At 41.5% G+C, this 24,573-nt stretch overlaps 1 protein-coding gene across 1 annotated transcript in view; it reads left to right on the top strand.

The window, feature by feature from the left end:
- LOC127574320 (dual specificity calcium/calmodulin-dependent 3',5'-cyclic nucleotide phosphodiesterase 1A-like) overlaps nt 1-24,573 on the top strand; it is a 231,688-nt gene that overhangs the window by 188,155 nt on the left and 18,960 nt on the right. Inside the window, exon 16 of the mRNA XM_052023234.1 lies at nt 9,460-9,537. Within this exon, the coding sequence (XP_051879194.1) occupies nt 9,460-9,537 (78 nt within the window). The remainder of the gene's footprint in view (nt 1-9,459; nt 9,538-24,573) is intronic.

Consider the following 24,573-nt stretch of genomic DNA (forward strand, 5'->3'; position numbering starts at 1 on the left):
CAAACTTAGCAATCATACCTCCTACATTCACGTTCAAGTTGATAAGATATATTGCAAAAATCAAAGGTGCCAGCACCCATCCCTGTCTACTCTACCACTCTACCTTCATCAATCTCCCTTGTTACCTCCTCACAAAAACTCAATCAAATTAGTGAGATAGGATTTCCCATGAACAAAGCCACATTAACTATCCCTAATCAGTCCCTGCCTTTCCAAATGTAAATAAATCCCATCCCTTAGAATTTTCTCCAGTAGTTTCCTACACTGACATAAGGTTCACCAGCCTGTAGTTACCGAGCTTACTCCTATGCCCTTCTTAAATAATGAACAACATAGGCTATCATTGAGCACTGGTAAATGCACTTCTTTCTCTATTTTCAGTTCTTCGCTTCCTTTCCCTATGAAGTTTATTTGCAAATTTGTAACTTTTCCAGCTTTTCTCCTCTTCCTCCTGAATTTATGTTTCATTCCCATACTTTGTTTAAACTTTTCCCTCCTCTAAACAACTAGCCAACCACCCTGCAGCAAAATTAATTTCAGCAATGTTGGAGCTTGGAACTTCTAGGAGTTCCACCTCTCCCTGATTTTGTTCTGAAGCCCTCCATACACCACTTTACATCATGACCTTAATTATTAAATAATCATCTAGTTTGGATACATATCCCTGTGATCTTTTACACAAATACTGCACTTGGTGTTTGCAAGTACTGTACACCACGTGTGTCATACTCAGCAGAGTATTCCTGATCTTTAGATGGGGGCTGCAGCTGTGATAGGTGGAGAAGATGGAGGGTAGAAAACCTCCATTGGGACCTGCTTCATTTTATCTCCCAGGTCTCATTCAAATGATATATGATTAGGTCCTTCCCAAAATTGGTATTGGTATTGGTTTATTTTTGTCACTTGTACCGAGGTACAGTGAAAAACTTGTCTTATGTATCATTCATACAGATCAATTCATTACACAGTGCATTGAGATAGTACAGGGTAAAAACAATAATAGATTACAGAGTAAAGTGTCACAGCTACAGAGGAACTGCAGTGCTGGCAGACAATAAGGTGCAAGGTCATAACAAGGTAGATTGCGAGGTCAAGAGTCCATCTCATCGTATAAGGGAACCATTCAATAGTCTTATCACAGTGGGATAGAAGCTGTCCTTGAGCCTGGTGGTATATGCCCTCAGTCTCCTATATCTTCTGCCTGATGGGAGAGGGGAGGAGAGAAAATGACCTGGGTGGGTGGGCAAACATCAGAGTCAGTGAGTGGGTGTGGTAATTGAATCATTGGTCATGAGATGCAGCAAGCCATGGGATCAGTCCATGACGTGAACTTGGTATAAGGCAAGGACTTTGGTAGCTGATACTTGGTGGCAGATAGAGCAATATTGGGAAGGAAAAGGTTAAAAATTCCTTACAAAGCCTGGGAATAAATGCATGTATTTTCCTTGTACACAAGGAATCGACAGCAAAATTATTTTTAAAAACTTACAATGGCCTTTTCCAGCTAGTTAGCACTTTACAATGTGAATGTTTTGAGTCCAAGAGACTAGTTACTGCTGAACCTGACCTATGCTGCATATCACCTCTCAGCAGTAATGATTTGCCATGTCTTCAGTCAAAACTGGTAAAAATAGGATATCATCAAATGGGAATGGAGAGCTTCAGGCTGATAAATGGAATCTTCCACATATTCACTGTCACTCTGTGTTTAGTAAAATCAGTCACAACATCACTCAATAAAGCTATGGGATGGCTCAGGGTTAATTTCATGTAGTGTTGTCATATTTACTTTAGGAATACAAAGTGTATTTCCCTATTTTTATAAGAATAGAATCTAAAGTTTGGAGCATGTACATTGGAGTGCAAGGCAAATAAGAAATGGATGATCACCTTGTTGGCATTGTACAATAGGCCATCTAATAGTCAATTAAAGGAACAAATATACAGGGAGGTTGCAGAAACTTGCAAGAAAAATAGGGTTGTCATAGTAGGGGATTTTAACTTTTCTAATATAGACTGGGACTGCCATAGTGCTAAGGGTTTAGATAGGGTGGAATTTGTTAAGTGTGTTCAGGAAAGCTTCCTTATGCAATATATTGAAGGCCCTACCAAGGAGAGGGCAAGGCTTGACCTATTCTTGGGAAATAGGGCAGGATAAGTGATTGAGATGTCAATGGGGAGCACCTTGGGACCAGTAACCATAGTTTTATTAGTTTTAAATTAGTTATGGAAAGGGACACATCTGATCCATAAGTTAAAGTTCTAAATTGGGGCAAGTAAAATTTTGACAGTATTAGACACAAACTTGCAAAAGTTGATTGGAGTAGGTTATTTGTAGGCAAAGGGACGTTCGACAAGTGGGAGGCTTTTAAATGTGAGATATTAAGAGTTCAAGATCTGCATGTTCCTGTTAGGGTGGCTGGCAGGAGAAGGAACCCTGGATGACGAGGGATATTGAGGCTCTGGTCAGGAAAAAGGAGGCATGGGTCAGGTACAGGCAGCTGGGATCAAGTGAAACTTGGGAGTCATATAGGGGTTGGAGGGGTATACTCAAGAAGAAATCAGAAGGACAAAAATGGGACAGGAAAACCAAAGAGACTTTCCAAACATAATGAGGAAAAAAGAGTAACTAGAGAGAGAATAGGGCCCCTGAAAGACCAAAGTGGATGTCTTTGTGTGGAGACATTGGAGGTGGGTGAGGTCCTCAATGAGCATTTCTCCTCTGTTTTACTGTGGAGAAGGACATGAGGACTTCAGACCTTGAGATAGTTAACAGAGAGGTCTTAAGGATAGTCTGCATTAATGCAGAGGAGGTATTGGATGTCTAAAAATATATGAAAGTAGATAAATCTCCAAAGCCTGATATGGTATATCCAAGAACAACGTGGGAAGCTAGAGAAGAAATTGCAGGAGCCCTGGCTGAGATATATGCATCATCGTTAGAGATGGGTGATGTGCTGGAACATTGAAGGGTGGCTACTGCTGTGCCTTTATTTAAGAAGGACCACAAAGAAAAACCTAGGAACAATAATCAGTAAGCCTAACATCTGTGGTAGGTTACTAGAGGGAATTCTGAGGGATAAGATATACAAGCATTTGGAAGGACAGAGGTCCACATGCTTTGTGTGTGGGAGATCCTGTCTCACGAATTTGATTGAGTTCTTTGAAAAAGTAACCAAGAAAGTCGATGAGGGCAGGGCAGTAGCCATGGTCTATATGGACTTCAGTAAGACCTTTGATAAGGTTCCACATTGTAGGTTGCAGTGGGAAGTTAGATTGCATGGGATCCAGGAAGAACTAGCTAATTGGATACAAAATTGACTTGATGGTAGGAAGCAGAGGGTGATAGTGAAAGGTTGTTTCTCAGACTGGAGGCCTGTGATTAATGGTATTCCCTAGGGGTTGGTGCTAGGCCCATTGCTGTTTGTCATCTATATCAATGATTTGGATGAGAATGTACAAGGCATGGTTAGTAAGTTTGCAGATATCACTAAAATAGGTGGTGTTGTTGACAATGAAGATAGTTATTGGGATTTACAGAGGGATCTTGATCAGCTGGGCAAGTGGGCCAAGGAAGGGCAAATAGAGTTTAATTTGGATAAGTGTGGTCCTATCCTCATTTGGGAAGGCAAATGAGGATAGGAATTTCACAGTGAATGGTAGTGCCCTTCGGAGTGTTGTGGAACAGAGGGACCTGGGAGTACAAGTACATGATTCCCTGAAAGTGGTGTCACAGGTGGACAGGGTGGTGAAGAAGGCTCTTGGCATGCTGGCCCTCATCAGTCAGTGCATTGAGTAGTTGGTATGTTATGTTACAGTTGTACAAGATGTTGGTAAGGCCGCATTTGGAATATTATGTTCAGTTGTGGTCACCCTGCTACAGGAAAGCTGCCATTAAACTGGAAAGAGTGCAGAGGAGATCCACGAGGATGTTGTTGGGACTTGAGGGACTGAGTTATGGAGAAAGGTTGAGCAGGTAAGGACTTTTTTCATTGGCGTGCGGGAGAATAAGGGGTGACCTTATTCATGATGGGCATAGATAGGGTGAATGCACACAGTCTTCTTCCCAGGATTGAGGAATCAAGAGATAGAGGGCATAGGTTTAAGGTGAGAGGAGAGAGATGTAATAGAGACCTCAGGGGCAACTTTTTCACCCAGTGAGTGCTCAGTATATGGAATGAGCTGCTAGAGAAAGTGGTTTATGGAGGTACATTAACAACATTTATAAGGTACTTGGACATGTACATGGATAGGAAAGGTTTAGAGTGATATGAGCCAAATCTGGGCAAATGGGACTGGCTTGGACGGGATTCTTGATCATCATGGACCAGTTGGACTAAAGGGCCTGTTTCCATGCTGAATGAATCTATGACTAATAAAAAAACAACCTTACTCCTATTTAAATAAGCAGCAGGTTATACGTCATTATAAATCATTATTATTTGAAATAAATAGTCAGAGTTTACACTGATGACAATGATAAATAATTTGAAGATATAATTACTGTCAATTCAAGCAATTTGCTTGGTTGAATAACACAGAAAATGAACTTTGCTATCGATCTTTGATCCATTCTGTGGGATTTCTTAGGATTCCCATTGTTTCTGATATCAACCTCTCTGAAGAAACTGGATTATTGCTCTTTGCAAGAGATCTAATACCCAAGAAAAGGAATGTGAGAGGTGGTGCTGGATCTCCTTGCATCACACAGGGTTTATGAATTGTCATGTCAATGATTTGCTATCACACAGAAACCAGCAATTTCACTGCCTGTGGAAACTCTGTATACTAAGCTTCATGTCATACACCACAGATATCCATTGAATGGCAGAGAATTTTTCCCTTTGGATCACTTTCCTGTGTGCAACAGATGACTGACACCTTTATCCTGTATTTCCACAAAACAACTTGTTCCCCTTCAATGCTGTGGAATGAAGGCTGCATTCTTGTCACATTCCACTTCAATCCTTCCAGTCCAGATGAAGGGTCTCGACCCAAAATGTCAACTGACCACTTCCCTCCATAGATGCTGCATGACCTGTAGAGTTCCTCCAGCTCCTTTGTGTGTTGCTCCAGATTCCAGCATTTGCAGTCTCTTATGTCTCCACTTCAATCCTTTCCCAGGAAGGATACGATCCACATTTACTATAGTGGGCAGCAGTTTTGTAAGTCTTTGCCAGCAGGGGGGATCTGGGCCTTTCAGAAGGCTCAAGGCTACGAGCAATTCGAGTGGATTATCATAATTGTAATTGTAAATAAAATAAGAGTTGTGAAGCAGCAGTACTACCTGCTGCAGCCCTGTGCTGCCCATATAACACCATTGGGCAGTCCTGGGAAGCTTCTCACACAATATCAACTCTTTCGCTTTGTAGAGATCACACAGGCATTGCTTATATCCAATAACATCTATGCGGATTTTCAGGTTACGTACATTGAAAAGCCGAAAGATTTTAAGTATAAGCTCCATGTTGGCCCTCACACACAGTAAGTCACAAAGCTGTAATGCAGGATTCAATTTCCTGTTCATAAATAAACACAGAAAGATCTCGACTGCTCTGAAAATCATTGAGCCAACTTTTTTCTATTCATTTGTCAGGCTGTGGATACAGCATTTATCTGTACCTGTACAGCAGCAATTTCCAATTTGTGATTGACCTGAAGCCACCAGTAAATCAGTCTAGCAATCCTAAGAACAAAATACCCACTTGCATCAAGTACTGGATGCTTCAGCTCCAGAAGTATGATTGTCCCACATGCCAGCTGGGAAATTAAATCCTGCTGATTATGTCTCACTTCGTCCATCACCTATAACTAACTCTACAAGTCAGAAGAAAAGTGACAAACTACAGGTTAGTTATCTGAATGTGATCACTCTGCACACCCTGTGCGAAATCAAGGCTGCAATAAAGCTAGACATTGATTTATCACTCAGTATCAGAGCAACTTAGTTTCAAAAATGGAAATGGGTCATGTGAACTGCATCAACTCAAGAAAAGGTAATATGCCACAAGGTTTGCAGAAAGTTCAAGATGAGCTCATCATTGCACTTACCTCATCTTGTGCTATGAGGTAATGGCATTGTCATCCCATGGACACCAATGAAAAGCTTGTAGACATTGCCTATGAAAGGCACTAAGGAATTATGAATACTTATTAAAGGGAAAGTTCCCAGAAATTGATCACTAGGTGGAATAAAAGGTCAATAAATGTCTAGTGTGATCATAATGTAAAACCTGCTGGAAACATCACAAACATTAAGAGTTACCCCTTGGGCCATGGGTTAATAACAGTGTTTATCTCGCAGATATAAATCTTGGTGACCAATTGTTTGTGATTATCAATGAGATTAGTCGATTTCTAATTGTAGAAAAGGCAAAACGTTGGCATCCTAATGCTTGTTTGTGTCTTCACACTACTTGGCATTCCATAGTGAGGACAGGCCTGGCCTTTAAGGTTGATAATTTCAAAACGTTTGCAATCTACTTAGGCTTCAGACATATTAAAATCACGCCAATGGTGCAGACATTAATGTGAACATTAAAGTAAGTAATTGATATGAATATTAAAGGAAAATTGGCTCATGCCCAAGGTAAATCTTAGAAGCAAGGATTTTTATTGATTTTTGCAAAACTGCAGAGCAATGCCACATTCAAAGATGGGCATTCCACCAAGTACACTCATTTTTGCACAGTGTCAGCATACACCTCTTCAGAAATGGCTAAACCATTGAAAAATAACTTGAAAGCAATTGCAGAGAAACTCAGGAAACTTAGATCTAAGCTACTACAGATATAGTTCTTGTGCAATGTGATAACTATATAGGCAAGCAAGCAACTCCATTTGACATTTAGCTATTTGAAGTAACTGCCACACTAAAATTTTAAATGACAACATCACATGAAGCACACAATACAAGTCAATTTTCAAACACCCAAGAAACCACCCACTATTACTTAACCTGAATGGAGAATCTCAAACTCACAGAAGAAACTGAGCAACTCCATAGGAAAGATGTTATTAAACTGGAAAGAGTGCAGAAAGGATTTACAAGGATGTTATCAGGATTTGAGGGACTGAATTATAGGGAGAGGTTGGACAGGCTAGGACGTTTTTCCTTGGGGCATAGATCTTATAGAGGTGTATAAAATCATGAGGGGCATATATAAAGTGAATGCACTCGGACTTTTTCCCAGGGTTGTGAAATCAAGAACCAAAGGACATAGGTTTAAGTTGAGAGGGGAAAGATTTAATAGGAATTTGAGGAGCAACTTTTTTTTATACAGAGGCTATGTGTATACAGAGGCTAACCACATTAAGTGGTTTAGGGAGGTACATTAACAACATTTATAAGGTACTTGGACAGGTACATGGATAGGAAAAGTTTTGAAGGTTATGGACCAAACGCTGGCAAATGGAACTAGCTTTGATGGACATCTTGGTTGGCATGGACTTGTTGGGACGAAGGGCCTGTTTCCGTGCTTTATGGTTGTATGACTCCTGATGACTCTAACCTTCAAATTGTTAAGCATTCACAATCAAAGGAGTGGCAACCTGTCTTATATCCAAATTATTTCATAATCAAGTGATGCAAGAGCTTTGTCAATGGAAACAACACTAATGCATCATTAAACAGCAAGAAAAGAAAAAGAAGGAAGACCAAGAAATCAGAATGCATCTTTTCAGTTAAAGGATGGAGTGTTGTTATGGTATTCTTTGTGATTATCAATGATATTAGTTAATTCCCAATTGTAGAAATTGTAATTTCTCCATCTGCAAAACGCTACCATCCTAAACTTAATTAAGTCTTCATGCTGCTGGACAACAGCCTAGCATTTAACAGTGACAATTTCACAAAGTGGTCTCTTGCGTGCTTTGAAAAATGACATGCTTTTTGTGATGCTTCGCAATGTTTGTTCGTATGTTAATGACTAAATACACATATTATTCTTGTATCCTGCCGCATGCTCCAGTCTACGTTGTGATCTCCTGCTTTTCCATTCAGCTCAGTTAATAATTTGCTATTAGCACTGCAGGGTTTTTAATTCACAGCCTCATCATCATTGTACACCACCCCCTCAAAAGCCGTAGTTTAGAAAAAAAATGCTTCTTAAATACTTGAAGGCTCAGGATATACCCACATAATAAATATTTAGTTGGGTCAATTCATGTTATTATGCTTGATGTAAGGGACTTGCAGAATTTAGGAGCAAAGCCCTCCCTTTCCTCTGGGTGTTCCAGCTCAGCAGTCTCTTTGTATTGGCGTATTTTGTACTTTATCAAATTTGATGCCAGTTCTGCTAGATCTGCATTGATTGTTATCTGTCTCCTCAAGTGCATGTATGGTGGGAATGCATAATAGGCTCTTTCAGCCCACTATGTCCATGCCAGTCATCAATTTCTTATTTATACTTATCCTGTTTTCCTGCACTTGGTCCATAGCATGGCTTTTATAAGTGCTCATATTGTGAGTGCTCATATTGTGAGTGCTCATATTGTGAGTGCTCATATTGTGAGAGTACCTGCATCCACCAGCCCCTCAGGTAGATTTCGTCTTCCCTCTGGATGAAAAAGATGTCCCTCAAATCCCCTCTCAATCTCCTATCGCTTCCCTTGAACCAATGCCCTCCAGTTAAAGTCATCTTTTATTATTCACTATTTACCCTGTATGTGCCTCTAATAATTTTGATATATCATTCAGGTGCCCCCATCAGCTTTCTTCCACCTCAAGGAAAACAAACCCTGTCCGTCCAGTCTCTCTTCATAGCTGAAATGCTCCATCCCAGCAACATCTTGGTGAATCGCCTCTGTACATTCTCCCCAGTGCAGTCATATCTTTCCTATAGTGTGATGACTACAACTGCACACAACACTCCAGCTGTGGCCTAACTATTGTTTCATATATTTGTAGCATAATCTCCCTGTTCTTGTATTCTATGCCTTGGCTAATGTGGGCAAGTATCCCTTATGCTTCCAAACCATTTTGCTTACCTGTGCTACAGCCTTCAAGGGTCCTTGGACTTGTACGCCAAAGCCTCTCTGTTCCTCAGTACTTCATAGTACTTTAGATTCATTGCATATATCCCAGTCTTATTCGTGCTCCTAAATCACATCGCTTCACAAATCTAAGAATTAAATTCAATGTGCCATTGTTCTGCTCATTTTGCTAACTTATCAATATCATCTGTTATCTAAGACAACCTTCCTTACTAATTTTTCTATCATCTGCAAACTACATTCACATCCAAATCATTAATGTATATAACAAACTACTGGTGTCCAATCCTGATCCCAGAAAGAGTAGGGGGTGTGACTGCTGTTGGCTTGGACCCAGAGGGCCAGATGGTGGTCTCCTCTGCCATAACTGTTCCGTCATTCTGTGATTCCATAAGTGATTGGATTTAGCAACTTTGTCTATGTAAATCTCTTAATGTTATAGTGATATTGCATGTTTAATTCCAGGTGAGGTAAGAAATGTCAATGGTAAATCAGAACAACACAAGGATTCCAGTGGGGGAAGTGGCCAGTTGGAAACAAAAGGTAGGTGTGTGTTTTTGCACAGAATCATATTCGGTTCTAACACCATATAACCTATGTTTTGTAACTCAAAAAATGCATCTTGAACATTTAGACCATACATTGTGCATCCTGCTATGTTATTGCTGGTGACTTTCGTGCATTCTGGATTCTCCAAGTTAAACTCCTCCACCTTGCTTAAAACTCTCCTAATGATCTACCTCTCTGAACCAACTGTTTTGTCACCCATGCACTTCGAACAACCTAATTTTTCCTCATGCTTCTGTGAAATGCTTTAATGTTTTCTTTTTGCATGGTGAGTTACATGAATGCAGACAGAAGTTGTTATTTATCCATCACATTTTTACTATCAAAAATATATGAGAGAGGAAGTGTGGCAAACCAAAGAAAGATAATATTTCATTTGAAACAATCATGACAACAATTTTGTAACATAAACTTGAAATATTACGATTGTATGCCATTAGCTAAAATTATGGTGTCCAGACCTATAATTATGTATCATTGAAGATATGCCATGTTGTGAATAAAGATTATATAAATAACTGGATAATTTTGGTACATCTTTCAGCTATTCTGAAAGTGCATGTCCTTCACGATACTGAACTGGCATATTGTGCTTGGCATATTATGCAGGAGTCATGCAGGCAAGGTCTGTGGCAGACAAAATCCCATTTAGCCCACACATACTGAAGAAATTATAACAAATCTGTGTAGCCATCATCATTCTTTCTTGCAAGCCTGTTGAGAAATACCAGATTCCTAAGAGTGATGTTTTGGGCAGTTAGGCAATCAATTAGGGAGGGGTAGATAGCTACTGTAACTAAGCGGGGGGGGGGGGGGGGTTGGTGGGGGAGAAAGGACGAAGCATAAAGCTTCTCTTGACCCGTAAGGAACCAGAAGGAAAAGGAAAATTAACGTTTCTGAGCTTCTCAAGGCCCTGGATCCACCTTGCCATGCCGGCCTTTAATTAAAGTTACAGTATTTCCTCACTCATGTTGTTGGAGCTTTGTTCAATATGTTTCAAACAGACGTCCTAAAAGAGTGAGCTGAAAGTGCAATCTGAAGGTCAACAGTGGGATTGCAACAGGTAAGTTTCTGCAGCCAATTTAATTGCCTACCAGGCAGACAGAATTCAAATCAATATTTTGAACTCTGAGGACAACACTTACAAGTTAAGTTTGTGTAACTGAAAGTACAGAATTGTTGCACATTTCAATGAAGATAAGTAAGAATACTTTTTGGAAAATATATTGGATTAAATAAATGTGTTATTATCTATAGTTTGTAATGTACTCATTCACTTTATTTATAGTAAAACATTCATTTTATGTGAAATTATCCATCACAAGAATGGGAAATGCTGGAAAGACTCAGCAGTTCAGAGTTAATATTTCAGGTTGAAAGATGAAAAATCTGTCGATGTTGTCCGAACTGCTGAGTATTTCCAACATTCTCAGTTTTTATTTCAGATGTCCAGCATCTTCAGCCTTTTGCTTTTTATAACTGTACAGAGCTATGGTTTGCTCTGGAGCACAAGCCACAAGCACTACAACTGTTCCATAGCCTTTGCTGTAGACTATGCTCTCCATCACTCCTTGGCATCAGAAGAAGTGTTGACTGAAAATTGGCTTTAGTAATGTGAATTCAGGAGGTAGCTGAGATGGATCATCTATTTGACACCTCTGTTTACAGATGGTTGCAAGTTCTTCAGCCATGTATTTGTCACTGGTGTTGAGCTATGGTACTGTTGAGACCAAGAATGTTGTTGCCACCTCCTCGTCCATTAGCCATTTAATTGAACACCATCATTCATAATAGGATGTGGAAGCCTGCAGATATTTGAACTGAACCATTGGTTATGGGATTGTTTAGGTTTAGTTCATGCTACTTTTACTGTTTAGCATGCAAGTACACGTGTTGAAAATCAGAAAACTGGTGTTTCCGGCATTTTCTGTTTTATTGTAGTCCAGCATTGTAGATACACAAATTGACACCTCATTTTTTTGTATACCTTGTTCTGCTCCTGCTGTGCCCTCCTACACTCCTTATTGATCAAGGGTTAGTCTCCAAACTTGATCTTAATGGTAGAAAGAGGAATATGTTGGAACATCAAATTATAGATTGTGGTGGAATCCAATTCTGGTGCTGCTGATGGCCCACAGAGACCTATAGTTGGCCAAGGCCATAAAACAGGGTTTTTTTTCCACAAGGACTATTCGTGGTCCTACTAGTACTGTCACGGACAGCTAGATCTGCAACAGGTAAATTGGTGAGGACATATTTGAGCAGATTTAAGATCGTCTAGGTTACATGCTGAAAATGGTTCTTTAGCCAGAGAATAATAAACCTACTACAAAGTATTGTTATCTTGTGCAATAAATATTCACTTGTTGAACTCCTTCAAATGAGAGTTGGGATTATTTCAAAGCATCACACAAAAGATTGTGCCTAGTAAATGAATCAGAGATTCTTAATCTATCACTGTTTGTATATCATAGGTCAAATATGAGAGGTTTATTGTAACAAGGATTTGGCTTATTATCATTCAAATCATGTTACATTTCAAATCAAATATCCAAATCACTAAACATGAATGAATCAGAACTTTAGTCAGTAACTCAAATGATGACCAAATAAACAGCATTGAACAATTAAACGATGTTTTTTTTCCTGCAGATAATAAATACCATTTAAGATAATTTTGGTTTAGTTTCAGCTAGCTGAAAATATAGTTAGGAAACAAAGACACATAAATGTGAATGGCAGAAGATAATTTAGTGCATCAAGCCTCTTGCATTACATTACAATGTTGTTTATGTAGGTCAAGAGGTGCCCAAGGCTTTGGATACCATGTATTTTCCTGTGAGAGCAGAAAACATCTCAAAACACAAAACCAATCAATTGGGGAGAAAAGTTGAAATTTTCTCTTCACCACAACAGAGGAATAAAACTAGTGCAAGATGCATGTTTTTGGTGTTGAAGTGTTAAAAATTTCCATCCCAGTTTCCTCTTAATAGTCTGAGTGAATGATGGTTTTTTGATTGGAGATAGACATCTCAACTGCTGATCCCCAGGGTTCATTTTCAGGAAGAATGCTGTTTTGACAAGCAGTATGGACAATAGAAATAGACTTCATAAAGACATACACATAGTTATGGAATTATTGCATACGCAACAGTTGAAATCCAACGAAGAGTAGTGCAAGGTGGAATGTTTTGCTGCAAGGAAAGATGCCATGTTGTACAAACAGTTGACTGTGTACAAATCTTTGTGAGGGACAGGTTAAGAAAGCAGAGGCAGAGCTGGTAGAGCCACTGCCTCAGTGCCAGGAGCTTGGATTAAATCTTGACCTTGGGTGCTGTCTGTGTGAAATTTGTACATTTTTCCTGTGACTACCCTGCGTTTCCTTCAGGTGCTATGGTATCCCCCTGCATCCCAAACAGGTGTTGGTTGGTAGGTTAATTGGTCACTGTAAGATGTCCCTAGTGTGTAGGTGAGTAATAGAATCTAGGGGAATTAATGAGGATGTGGGGAGAATTTTTAAAAAATGGGATTAATGTAGGATTAATGTAAATGGGTAGTTGATGATCAATGCAGACTCGGTGGGCCGAATGGGTTGTTCTCTTACTGTATCTCAATGACTCAATGGAGATGCATGTAATTCTGGGTTTTATAAATAGATGCACCAGAGTGCAAAAAACAGAGCTGGAGTATTGTGTACAATTCTGCACAACACTTTAAGCTTTGGAAAGGGTACAGATGAGACTTAGTAGAATGCTTTTAAGGATTAAAGATTGCGGTTAACCTAATAGAAAATGTTGGAAATAATCACCAGATCAGGCAGCATATTGTGGAGAGAGCACAGAATTCTAATTTCAGATTAATGAAATTTCATCAGATCTGGGAGTAAATGGAAATAAACAGATTTTAAAATGTGGAGAAGGGAGGAGGGAAGAAAATGCAAAATCTGTGATTGGGTTGAAGGCAGGAGAGGCTGAATGACAAAGGTGGATATAATGTAAGGCATCGAAAGCCTAGAGGAAGTGAAAATGGAGAATGATTATCTGGAATTGTGAAAGGAATGCTAGAAGTCGAGACTAAAAATGTAGGATTTCTGATTATCTGGTTACTTAACTTAGTTTTGAAGAGAATTTGTTTACATTGGCTGAAATGGTGACAACCAGAGGAATAGATTTAAGGCGATCGGCAAAAGATTTGCAGGTGACATTGAAAAATCTATTTACGCAACCAGTTATTAATATTTATTTCATTTGAGCTACCTGACGGGTTGGCAGTCACAGATTCAAAGTAGTGATTACAGAAGAAAACTGGATAAATACTTCATAGAGATAAAACATACAGATATAGGAAATGGCCTGGTGAACAAAATTACTTGGATTCCTCTTGAAACGAGTTGGGGTAGACTTGATGGGCTGAATGACCACCTTCAACCACACACACACACACACACACACAATGCGGGAGAAAACTGGAGCAACCAGAGGAAACCCACACAGTCACATTCAGACAGCACCAGACATCAGGATTGAACCTGGGTCACTGGAGCTGTAAGGCGGCAGCACAATCTGCTGTGCCATCATTATTTTTTATGAGAGGGGTGGGAGTCCAAATTCAAATAGCAAAGTCTACACTTTAAATTACCTCACTGCTATAATGCATCTTGAGATAGTGTAAGGTTGTGAAAGGCAATAAACAAATGCAAGCTTTTCATTTTACTAATAACCAGCAATGGGCCATTCAGCCCCATGCACCCACTGTGCTATTGTTGATCAACGCTGCTCTGTAGTTCTACCCTACTTACTTATATTAGTCTGTATTCCTTGATAACCTTACCTAACAATAACCTATCATAGAAGAATAGAACAATTATCGCACAGAATGAGGCTGATGCAGGCAGTAAAATCCTGCCAGTTCCTTACCCTCCCTCCTGTCCCAATGCCCTATAAATTATTTTGTCAAGTGCCTAATCAATACTCCTTTGAAGGTGCTGATTAATTTTGTTTTCATCACCTTTACTGATAATTTTCAGATCAAAAGGCCACTCAGAGTAAAGCAAAAGATTTTTCTTATACCCCACCACCTTCTATCTTCTGCCCAAAGTTTAAAAAAATGTGTAGCCTGGTCCTTGAATCATCTGCTGATGGGAATAGGCTCCTTCTATTTACCCTTCACAAACAAGGCATGATCTTGTACCCCACCCTCCAATCAAATCATCTTTTAACCTTTGCTGCAAGGAGGAAAACTGAGATTCTCCATTCTAATGTAGCTGAAATCCTGCATTGCTAGCACTGTTCTAGTAAATCTTTTTAAATTCTGTTACCAGAATTGGATCCAGAAGACAATCAATTTTATACAGATTCAGCATAACTTCCCCATTCTAAAGACTTATTTTTGAATCCCAGGATTACATGAGCTTTACTGACCAATCTAACAGTTTTCAAGGATTTATGTATATGTATTCCTAGATCCCTCTAAATTATCCCCCCTTATTTCTGTTAAATTTCATCTTCCACTTATTTGCCCATTCACCCAGCTTCTTGTCACTTGCAGTACATTACTATCCTTCTCATCGAATACCACACTTCCAAGCTTTGCGTTATCCAGAAAGTTGGAAATTTTACCCTCCCCAAAATGTTTAGGTCATTAATTTATATAAAAAAACATTCGTTCCAGCTGTTCTCGGAGACCACCACTGTCTACTGTCCTCAGTTACCATTGCTCTTTACTATCAATCAGTTTTGAACTTCCCTATTGACTGAGGCTTAATAGCTTTATGAGAGAGAAGATTCCATATTCATGCTTCTTTTTGTGTGAACTGTTAGTTCCTAATGTCATCTCAACATTAGCTCGCTCTAAATTGTTTTAAATATTTTAATTTTCCCTTAGTTTTCAAAATTTAAGAGTATCTCTAGTCTACAAAACCTGTCATAAATTGATCCGTTTATCTCCAGTGTCATTCTGCCAAATGTTTGTCACACTCATTCCAAGACCAAAAATCCTCCATGACATTCAGTATTCAGAACTGAATGAGTTGAACCATTTTGGCTATGGTGGAATGTTCCAGAGGGAATGGCCAGCACTTAGCCATTAAGTGAAACAAGTTCTGGACTTAAGTGAAAGCAATGTCTGGCAGTGTGGGTCCATTTTACTGAGGTTTCCCATTAGGCTGGGGAATTGCCTCTGCGATCCAATGCCAGGATAGTTCATGCATACAACCCAAGGCCTCACTCATTTCAATGAGGATTCTCAGCCTATGGAAGGGAGAAGGCAAGATCTTACACTTTAATGTTTTTAATGTTTTAATTGTTTCTAATTGTATTAATTAGTTTTAATTACATTCTCAAAATTTGTAAATACTTTTTGAAGTATTTACATCGATTTGAATATTTTGGTAAAAACATTTAAAATTTGTTAAATTCATCGCTAGGCTTTGCCAGAAAGAAAACCTTCAACAAGCTTTGCCTTCTGTCAAGAGTCTGTCAGGGTGAGCTGGAGGCTCGGCCTGAGGCTTGATCGCTGCCCAACTCCAACCTGAGGAGGCAAGATCAGCCATCCGCAATTGTCCCAGGTGGGTGGGGACTGCAGGTAGTAACTACTGACACAAGGTCAGATCCAATATAACCCATTCCACTGAAACTTTTGCAGGATTCTGTGCAATTGAAACACCTTTCTCATTTTGAATTCTAGCTCACTTGAAATAAAGGCCTTACATTTCATCGGCGATTTTCATAACTTTTTATACAAGTCCATTAGTCTTACTCATTCTTGTACATCAGTTCAATAGTGGTAATGATCGTTCAAAGGAATTGGATGAATACATGAAGGAGAAAAAAAATTGAATGCGTATTTGGAAAGATTGGTACATTGATTGGTCTTCAAAAGCAGCTGTATTGTCTCAGTAGGCTGAATGGACTGCTGCTCTGCTGTATTATTCTGGGATTACTCTTGTCCGGATGAAGGGTCTCAACCCGAAATCCATTTCTCTCCACAGATGCTGCCTGACCTGTGAGTTCTTCCACCATCTTGTGTGTTGCTCCAGATTCAAGCATCTGTGGCCTCTTGTGTCTCCATTACTCACAATCTAGATTGGTTTTGTTGTCTTGGCTCTTCTCACTGGGATTGCCTCCCCCTTGTTTTCACCAGATCTCCTCATTAACTGACTGATCTGCCAATATTATCCTTGAGGCTTAGGCAACTGAACTAAACAAACAAAATACTCAGCCTAATGGTTCTGAGCTTTTTCCCAGTGCTCTCTTCCCTCTCTGTTACATGTACATTTGTTTCTGTAATTTGTGCAAGAAGTAATTTGAAAACTTGTTGGGCCTCCGTTTGCTCCCTAAACCAGCCCTGTGACTACATTAACCCTTTGCTGCCATGACTCGATAATGAGACAACACATGTTGAGGCCCTATCCCAAGACTGCCTTTACAGCCTCTGACAGCCCTGATAACCAACTGAAATCAGCTGAAATAGATTTAAGTAATTCAACAAATTAAAAATTATTTAAATTTAAAAAAAAATCTTTCATCTCCTTGGGCAAGCCTGCGAGATTGACTGTGACTGGATTCCATTTTAGCTTTGTGACTGATGAGGCCAGTGTGGGAATTGCAAGCTCTTCCACAAATGGGGCAGGAGATGGCTTATGGGGTAGATGGGTGGGCAGTTTGTGAGGTGGTGCATTCTATCCACCATTTATGCAGGGTTCTGTGGTTTCCCAGTCAATGGCATTGAGGATCTTAATAAGTGGTCTTGAGTTGCACAGAAACAGGCTCTTTGACCCAACCCGTCTATTGCCAACCAAGGTGCCTTCCTGAGCTAGTCACATTTGTCTGCCTTTGGCCCATATCCCTCTAATCCTTTACTATCCATGAACCTGTCCAAATGCCTTTTAAATGTTGTAATTATACCTGCCTCTACCAATTCCTCTCACAGCTCATTCCAAATACCCATCACCGTCTGTGTGAAAAACTTGCCAATCAGGTCCCCTTTCAATCTTTCCCCACACACCCTTAACCTATGCCCTCAGGTTTTGACTCCCCTTCCTTGGAATAAAGACTGTGCCCAGCCACTTTAACTCTGCCCCTCATGATCTTATAAACTTCCATAAGGTCACCACTCAACCTCCTTCACTCGAGGGAGCTCCGTCCACTGTAACAGCCAGGATTTCCCGGTGACCAGCCACCTTAATTCCACTTCCCATTCCCACACTGGATTGTCTGTCCACAGCGTCCTCTTCTGCCAAGTTGAGGCTTGACGCAGATTAGAGGAACAGCACCTCATATTCTGCTTTGATAGTCTCCAACCTGGCAGCCTCAATATTGATTTCTCTAACTTCCGGTAACCATTCCCCTCTGTCGCCCCCTTTGTTTTCCCGTATCCCAGCAGCTCCATCACACCTTCTCTTTCCTCTCTCCCACCCTCCTTCTGCCCATCACCCACATATTCCTCCCTCCGGTTTCCTCCCCTGCCCCCCCCCCGCCACCATTCCTCCCTTGATTCCATGGTCCAGTGTCCTCTCCTATTAGATTACATCTTCTATTAGATTCTTCAGCCCTTTGTCATTTCCACCTATCACCCTCCAGCCTCTTGGCATCATTCCCATTCTCCCCTCCCCACTCCTCCTCTCACCTGGATCCACCTATCACCCACCAGCTCTCACTCCACCCCCTCCCCCCATCCTTTTATACTGGCTATCTCCGCTGTTTCTTTCCGGTCCTGAGGAAGGGGCTCTGCCCAAAATATCGACTGTCCATTTCCCTCCATAGACACTGCCTGACCCACTGAGTTCCTCCAATATTTTGTGTGTTGCTCCAGCCTATCCAGCCTCTCCTTCTAACTCAAGCCCTCCAGTCCTAGTAACATCCTTGTGAATCCTTTCTGCACCTGCTCTACCTTAATCACATCTTGCTATAGTATGGTGACCAGAATTGCATAAGATATTCCACCAACATCCTGTGCAGCTGTAACATGACATCCCAGCTCTTATACTCAATGCCCCATCCAATGAAGGCAAGCATGTCACATGCCTTCTTCACCACGCTGTGTACCTGTGTTACCACTTTTAGGGAACTATGTACTTGTACCCCTAGGTCTCTCTGATTTACAACACTCCCCAGAGCCCTTTGATTTACTGTTGGCCAGCCCAACATAGCCAACTGCGAGTAAGCATGCCCTCAGTGATGGAGATGTTGGTTTGAGAGAGAAAACTGATGTTGATTTATCTATCGTTCCAGTGAAATTGAAGGATTTTGTGAAGTCAGCATTGGTGGTATTTTTTCCAGTGCCTTGAGATAGCTGCTGTAATAGCACAGGTCTCATAAGCATACAGGAGGGTAGGGATCATTTCACCTGGTAGATACAAGAGATTCTGCAGATGCTGGAATCTGGAGCAACACACACAAAACACAGGAGGAACTCAGCAGGTCAGGCAGCATCTATGGAGGGAAATGAAGAGTCAGTGATCAGGTCAAGACCCTTCCTCCAGCATTTTATGTGTATTTCACCCAGTAGCATGGGTTTTGTGCCAGGTCTGAGGACTTGATCTTCAAATATCCTTTTCTTCGATTGACCAAAGGCTGTACTGTCAGATTGAAGGCAGTAGTGATTTTCATCATCAACGTCTGCCTTGGTCACGAGATGGCTCCCATGATACGGGAAGTGGTCATTGTTTTCCAGTGTCTCATCATGAACCCTATTCTTGGAGGGCAGTGTGGTGAATTGGGGGGCAGGTTAGTAAAGGCTTTTAGGATGTTGAGCATAAGGCCCATCCTCTTGTGCACTTTGGTGAATGATTTGATTTTGTCTTGGGACTTGGCCTCTGAGCTGCTCAGCAATGCACCTTGGTTCTGGATTGTAGTCACTGTAAACTGAACAGTTTTCCATTAGTTCAGCTTCACTCCCATGGGAAGTTTCGGGACGGTTCGGTACAACACTGTGGCAAGGAATGTTGAGATAATGACCCTGACACAGCTTTTTATGATATCAATCTTCACTGTGATTGGTTTTGTATCGTGGTTTGCATCTCATTGTGGATCAACACAAGATGGAGATGAATTTCTATGGGCAGATCAATTTGAGGAAGGTGTTTCACAGTCACTGAAGTTTTTGACTCCATCAACCTTGTTCCATCAAGGTTGATGGAGTCAAAAACTTCAGTGAGGTTAAAGTCAGCCATGTTTAGGGGCTTATGCTACTTCCTGATTTTTCTTGGAGTTGTTATACAGTGAAGATCATGTCTGCTGTGTTTCTAGTCTCGAGATGGACAGAGTCCACACTGTGGTTTGAGGAGCAGCTCTTTGACCACCGAGTGGAGGAAGTGAAACAGGACTCTGGTGATGACCTTCCTTGTGGCAGACAGCTAGGAGTTGCCATAACAGACTTGTCTCCTTTCTTGAAGATGGTCATGATTACATTTCTGTGGTCCCTTTCTTTATGATATTATGGATTTGTGACTAAGGCTCTTCACTACCAAAATTTAGAATTTTGGTAGGGATGCCATCTGCCCCTGAGGCCTTGTTACTTTGGAGTTGGCATATGGCCTTCTTGACCATGTCAGTCAGGGCTGGCAACCTGTGGCTACTGTAGTCCAAGAGTTGAGAGGTTGTCTATGAAATATAGATGGAGAACAGTGCCTTGAGGAAGCCCTGACTTCTGTTGATGCTGATATTTTGGGCCCAGGTAATAGAGTGGATTAGGCATGGTCAGTCCTGCAGTCCTTGGTACCTATCACGCATGAGTGATGTGCTCTCCTGTTTGTACGGTGATATAATCTAACAGATATCAGTGCTTGGACAGGGTGTGCTGCCATGACTTATTGTGCTTGTCTTTCTGACAGAACAGGGTGCTCATTATGATGAGACCGTGTCCCAATCATTTTGTCAAGAAAAAGGGCTTGTTGGAGTTAAGCCTTCTCTATCCTTCCTTGCTGATCAGCCCTTGTCAAAAGGTTGCATCCTTTCCCACCTATATTGAAGTCTGCCAGGAGGATCAGTTCATCTCTCTTTGGGATACAGACCAGGATTTTATCGAGAATCAGTGTTAAGTCCTCCTTGGTTTCAACTGTGGCTTCCTGGGTGACCATAGCATGTTAACCATTGCATGGTGGCTCCTTGAGTGAGCTGATAGATCATAAGCCATTCACTAATACTGCAGGGGGAGTTGCTGAGCTGCAGGACTAGCTAATTCTTAATGGTAAATGCCAGTCCATGAAAACAGCATTCCTCGTCTGCTTTGCCCATCCAGGGGAAGCTGTACCCATTGCCCTTTTCTTTAAAGTGGCTGTCTCTTACCTGACGTGTGTCACTCAGTGTCAAGTGTCTGAGTTCTCAAGATGTGATAGCAAAATAGAAGTTATTTAAAGACACATTAAGGCACTGTTAATTAAGAAGTGTAAATATACAATGAAAGTAAGAAAAATGAACAAAAACTTGGCTAAGCAGCCTTTGTTTCCTGTCTTATCACCTACCTGCCTCTGTTTCTCAACTCCACCCCTCCCTCTCCCCCTCCTTGCTCCTTCTGCCCATCATCCTTCACCCCCCTTGGTCCATGCATACCTCTTGACCCTGTCTCAGCACTCCCCTCTTCTCCTTATACCAGCCATCTTACTTTCCCACTCTCAGTCCTGATGCAGGGCCTCAACCTGAAATGTGGACAATTTCTTTCCTCCCATAGATGCTGCTCAACCTGCTGATTTCCTCCAGCAGCTTGTTTTTTGCTCCAGGTTCATGAACCAGTTGGACTAAAGGTCCTGTTTCCATGCTGTACAACACTGTGACTCTATTCCAGCAACTGCAGTCTTTTGTGTCTTGGTTCACTTGTATATATTGGTGTTGGTCAGCTCTGGCATGATGAACACCTTTAGCCTACCTCTTTGCCTCGGAGATATCCAAGCTTAATGAATGTCAGGCCCCTCACAAAAACTGTTAGTTAAGCCTCAATTACTCATTTTACAGTGGAGCTACATTAGTGTTGCCCTGCTGCCAATATAGGGTGTCAACTGATGTGGCAGGCAAAGAAAACACTCAAACTAAAATTACGCACTACTCAAGCTTTACTAATACTCAGATCACTTGAAGTATACTGGCATTCAGTTAACCCTTTACGACCCTCTATGATCTTGAATTTAATGAGTTATCCTGGCTTGCAATTCAATATATTAAATTACAAAACCCACAATTTCAAATCAGATACTACCCATGTGAGATGTACTGCCCAGGTTCACTTTGATGAGTTGCAGGCTTCTCTGAATCCTGAACTCAGGCTCCGCTCTTCCTTCTGCGATAGTTGTTCCCGGATTGTCACTGCCAACGTACTAAGAGAGTCATAGAAGGACACAGCCTGGAAACAGGCCCCTTGGCCCATCGAGTCTGCACCAATCATCAACCATCTATTTTTACACCAATCCTACATTTATCATATTTTGTATTTTCTCCACATTTTAAACTTTTAAACTTTATTTATACAGCACAGTAACAGGCCCTTCCGGCCCAATGAGCCCGCACCACCCAATTACACCCATGTTAACCTACTAACCCTTATGTCTTTAGAATGTGGGAGGAAATCAGAGCACCCATGCAGTCACGGGGAGAAGGTACAAACTCCTTACACCCTCCCCAGATTCTACACTCACCTACACACTAGGGACAATTTACAGTGACAATTAACCTCCCAACCACACGCCTTTGGGATGTGGCAGGGAATCGGAGCACCCAGGGGAAACCCAAGCAGTCACAGGGAGAATGTGCAAACTCCAAACAGACAGCACCCGAGATCAGGATTGAACCCGGGTCTTTGGCACTATGAGACAGTGGGTCTACTAGCTCTGCCTCTGCTTTCTTAACCTGTTCCTCACAAATATTTGTGCACAGATGTCTGTTTGTACAACTTGGCAGCTTATCTTACAGCAAAACGTTCCACCTTGCACGACTCTGTGATGGATCCAGGTGAGGAGGGGTGATAGGCAGATGAGGGATGGGGGAGAGTGGGAATGGCGTCAGAAGCTGAGAGGTGATAGGTGGAAGTGACAAAGGGCTGAAGATGATGGAATCTGATAGGAGAGGAAAATGGAGCATGGAATAAAGGGAGGGAGGTGGGGATAGCAACCAGTGGGGGGAGTGTGTAAGAGGTGGGCAGATGGAGAGGGTGGGAGAGGGGAAAGAGATATAGCAATGGGGGCCAGGTGGATCTTCAGCTCTTTGTCACTTCCACCTATCACCTCCCAGCTTCTAACGCCATTCCCACTCTTGCCCCTCCCTCATCTGCCAATCACCCTAGAGAAGAAATTGCAGGAGCCCTGGCTGAGATGTATCATCATCATTAGCGATGGGTGAAGTGCCAGAAAACTGGAATGTGACTAATGTTGTGCCTTTATTTAAGAGGGGCTACAAAGAAAAACTTAGGAACTTTGGACCAGTAACTACATCTGTAGTTGATAAGTTACTAGAGGGGATTCTGAGGGATAAGGTATACAGGCCTTTGGAAAGACGGGGATTGATTAGAGATAGTCAGCATGGCTTTGTGTGTGGGAGATAATGTCTCACGAATTTGATTGAGTTTTTTGAAGAAGTAACCAAGAAGGTCGATGAGGGTAGGGCAGTTGTCATTGTCTATATGGACTTCAGTAAGGCCTTTGATGAGTTTCTGCATGATAGGCTGCTATGGAAAGTTAGATCCAGGGAGAGCTAGCTAACTGGATACACAATTGACTTGATGGTAGGAAGCAGAGGGTGATGGTGGAAGGTTGTTTCTCAGACTGGAAGCCCGTGGTTAGTGGTGTTCCCCAGGGCTCAGTGCTGGGCCCATTGCTGTTTGTCATCTATATCAATGATTTGGATGAGGATGTACAAGACATAATTAGTAAGTTTGCAGATGACGCTAAGACCGGTAGCGTCATTGACAGTGAAGATGGTTATCAGGATTTACAGAGGGATCTTGATCAGCTGGCTATGTGGGCCGAGGAATGGCAAGTGGAGTTTAATTTGGTTAATTGTGAGGTGTTGCATTTTGGCAAGACAAATGAGAGTAAGAATTTCACAATGAACAGTTGGGCCCTGAGAAGTGTTGTACAACAAAGGGACCTAGGAGTACAAGTACATGGTTCCCTGAAAGTGGCATCACAGGTGGACAGGGTGGTGAAGAAGGCATTTGGCGTGCTGGCCTTCATCAGTCAGGGCATTGAGTATAGAAGCTGGGATGTTATGTTGCAGTTGTACAAGATGTTGGTGAGGCCGCATTTGGAATATTATGTTCAGTTTTGGTCACGCTGCTATAGGAAAAATGCCATGAAGCTGGAAAGAGTACAGAGGAGATTTATGAGGATGTTGCCAGGACTCGAGGGACTGAGTTATGGAAAGATGTTGAGAAGGTTGGGACTCTCTTTATTGGAGCGTAGGAGAATAAGGGGCGATCTCATAGAGGTGTATAAAATTATGAGGGGCATAGATAGGGTGAATACCCACAGTCTTTTTCCCAGGGTTGAGGAATCAAGAACTAGAGGGCAGAGGTTTAAGGTGAGATGGGAGAGATTTAATAGGAACCTGAGGAGTAACTTTTTCACCCAGAGAGTGGTCAGGTCATTGAAGGAGCTGCCAGAGGAAGTGGTTGAGATAAGTACATTAACAACATTTAAAAGGTACTTGGACAGATACATGGAAAGGAAAGGTTTAGAGGGATATGGGTCAAACCCAACCAAATGGGACTAGCTTAGATTGGAATCTTGATCAGCCTGGGCCAAAGGGCCTGTTTCCATGCTGTATGACTCTATGACAGCCCTCTCACCTGGATCCACCTATCCCCTGCCAGCTCTTGCTCCTCCCTCTTCCCTCCACCTTTTTATATTGGCTATCTCCCCTCTATCTTTTAGTCCAGATGAAGGGCCTCGACCTGAGATGTTGACTGTCTATTTCCCTCCATAGGTACTGCCTGATCTGCTGATTTCCTCCAGCGTTTTGTGTGTTGCTCCAGATTCCAGCATCGGCAGTCTCTTGTGTCTCCCTCTGGCACTGTGAGGTAGACGCT

This window comes from Pristis pectinata, chromosome 9, assembly GCF_009764475.1.
Source record: "Pristis pectinata isolate sPriPec2 chromosome 9, sPriPec2.1.pri, whole genome shotgun sequence".
In the NCBI taxonomy this organism is placed as follows: domain Eukaryota; kingdom Metazoa; phylum Chordata; class Chondrichthyes; order Rhinopristiformes; family Pristidae; genus Pristis; species Pristis pectinata.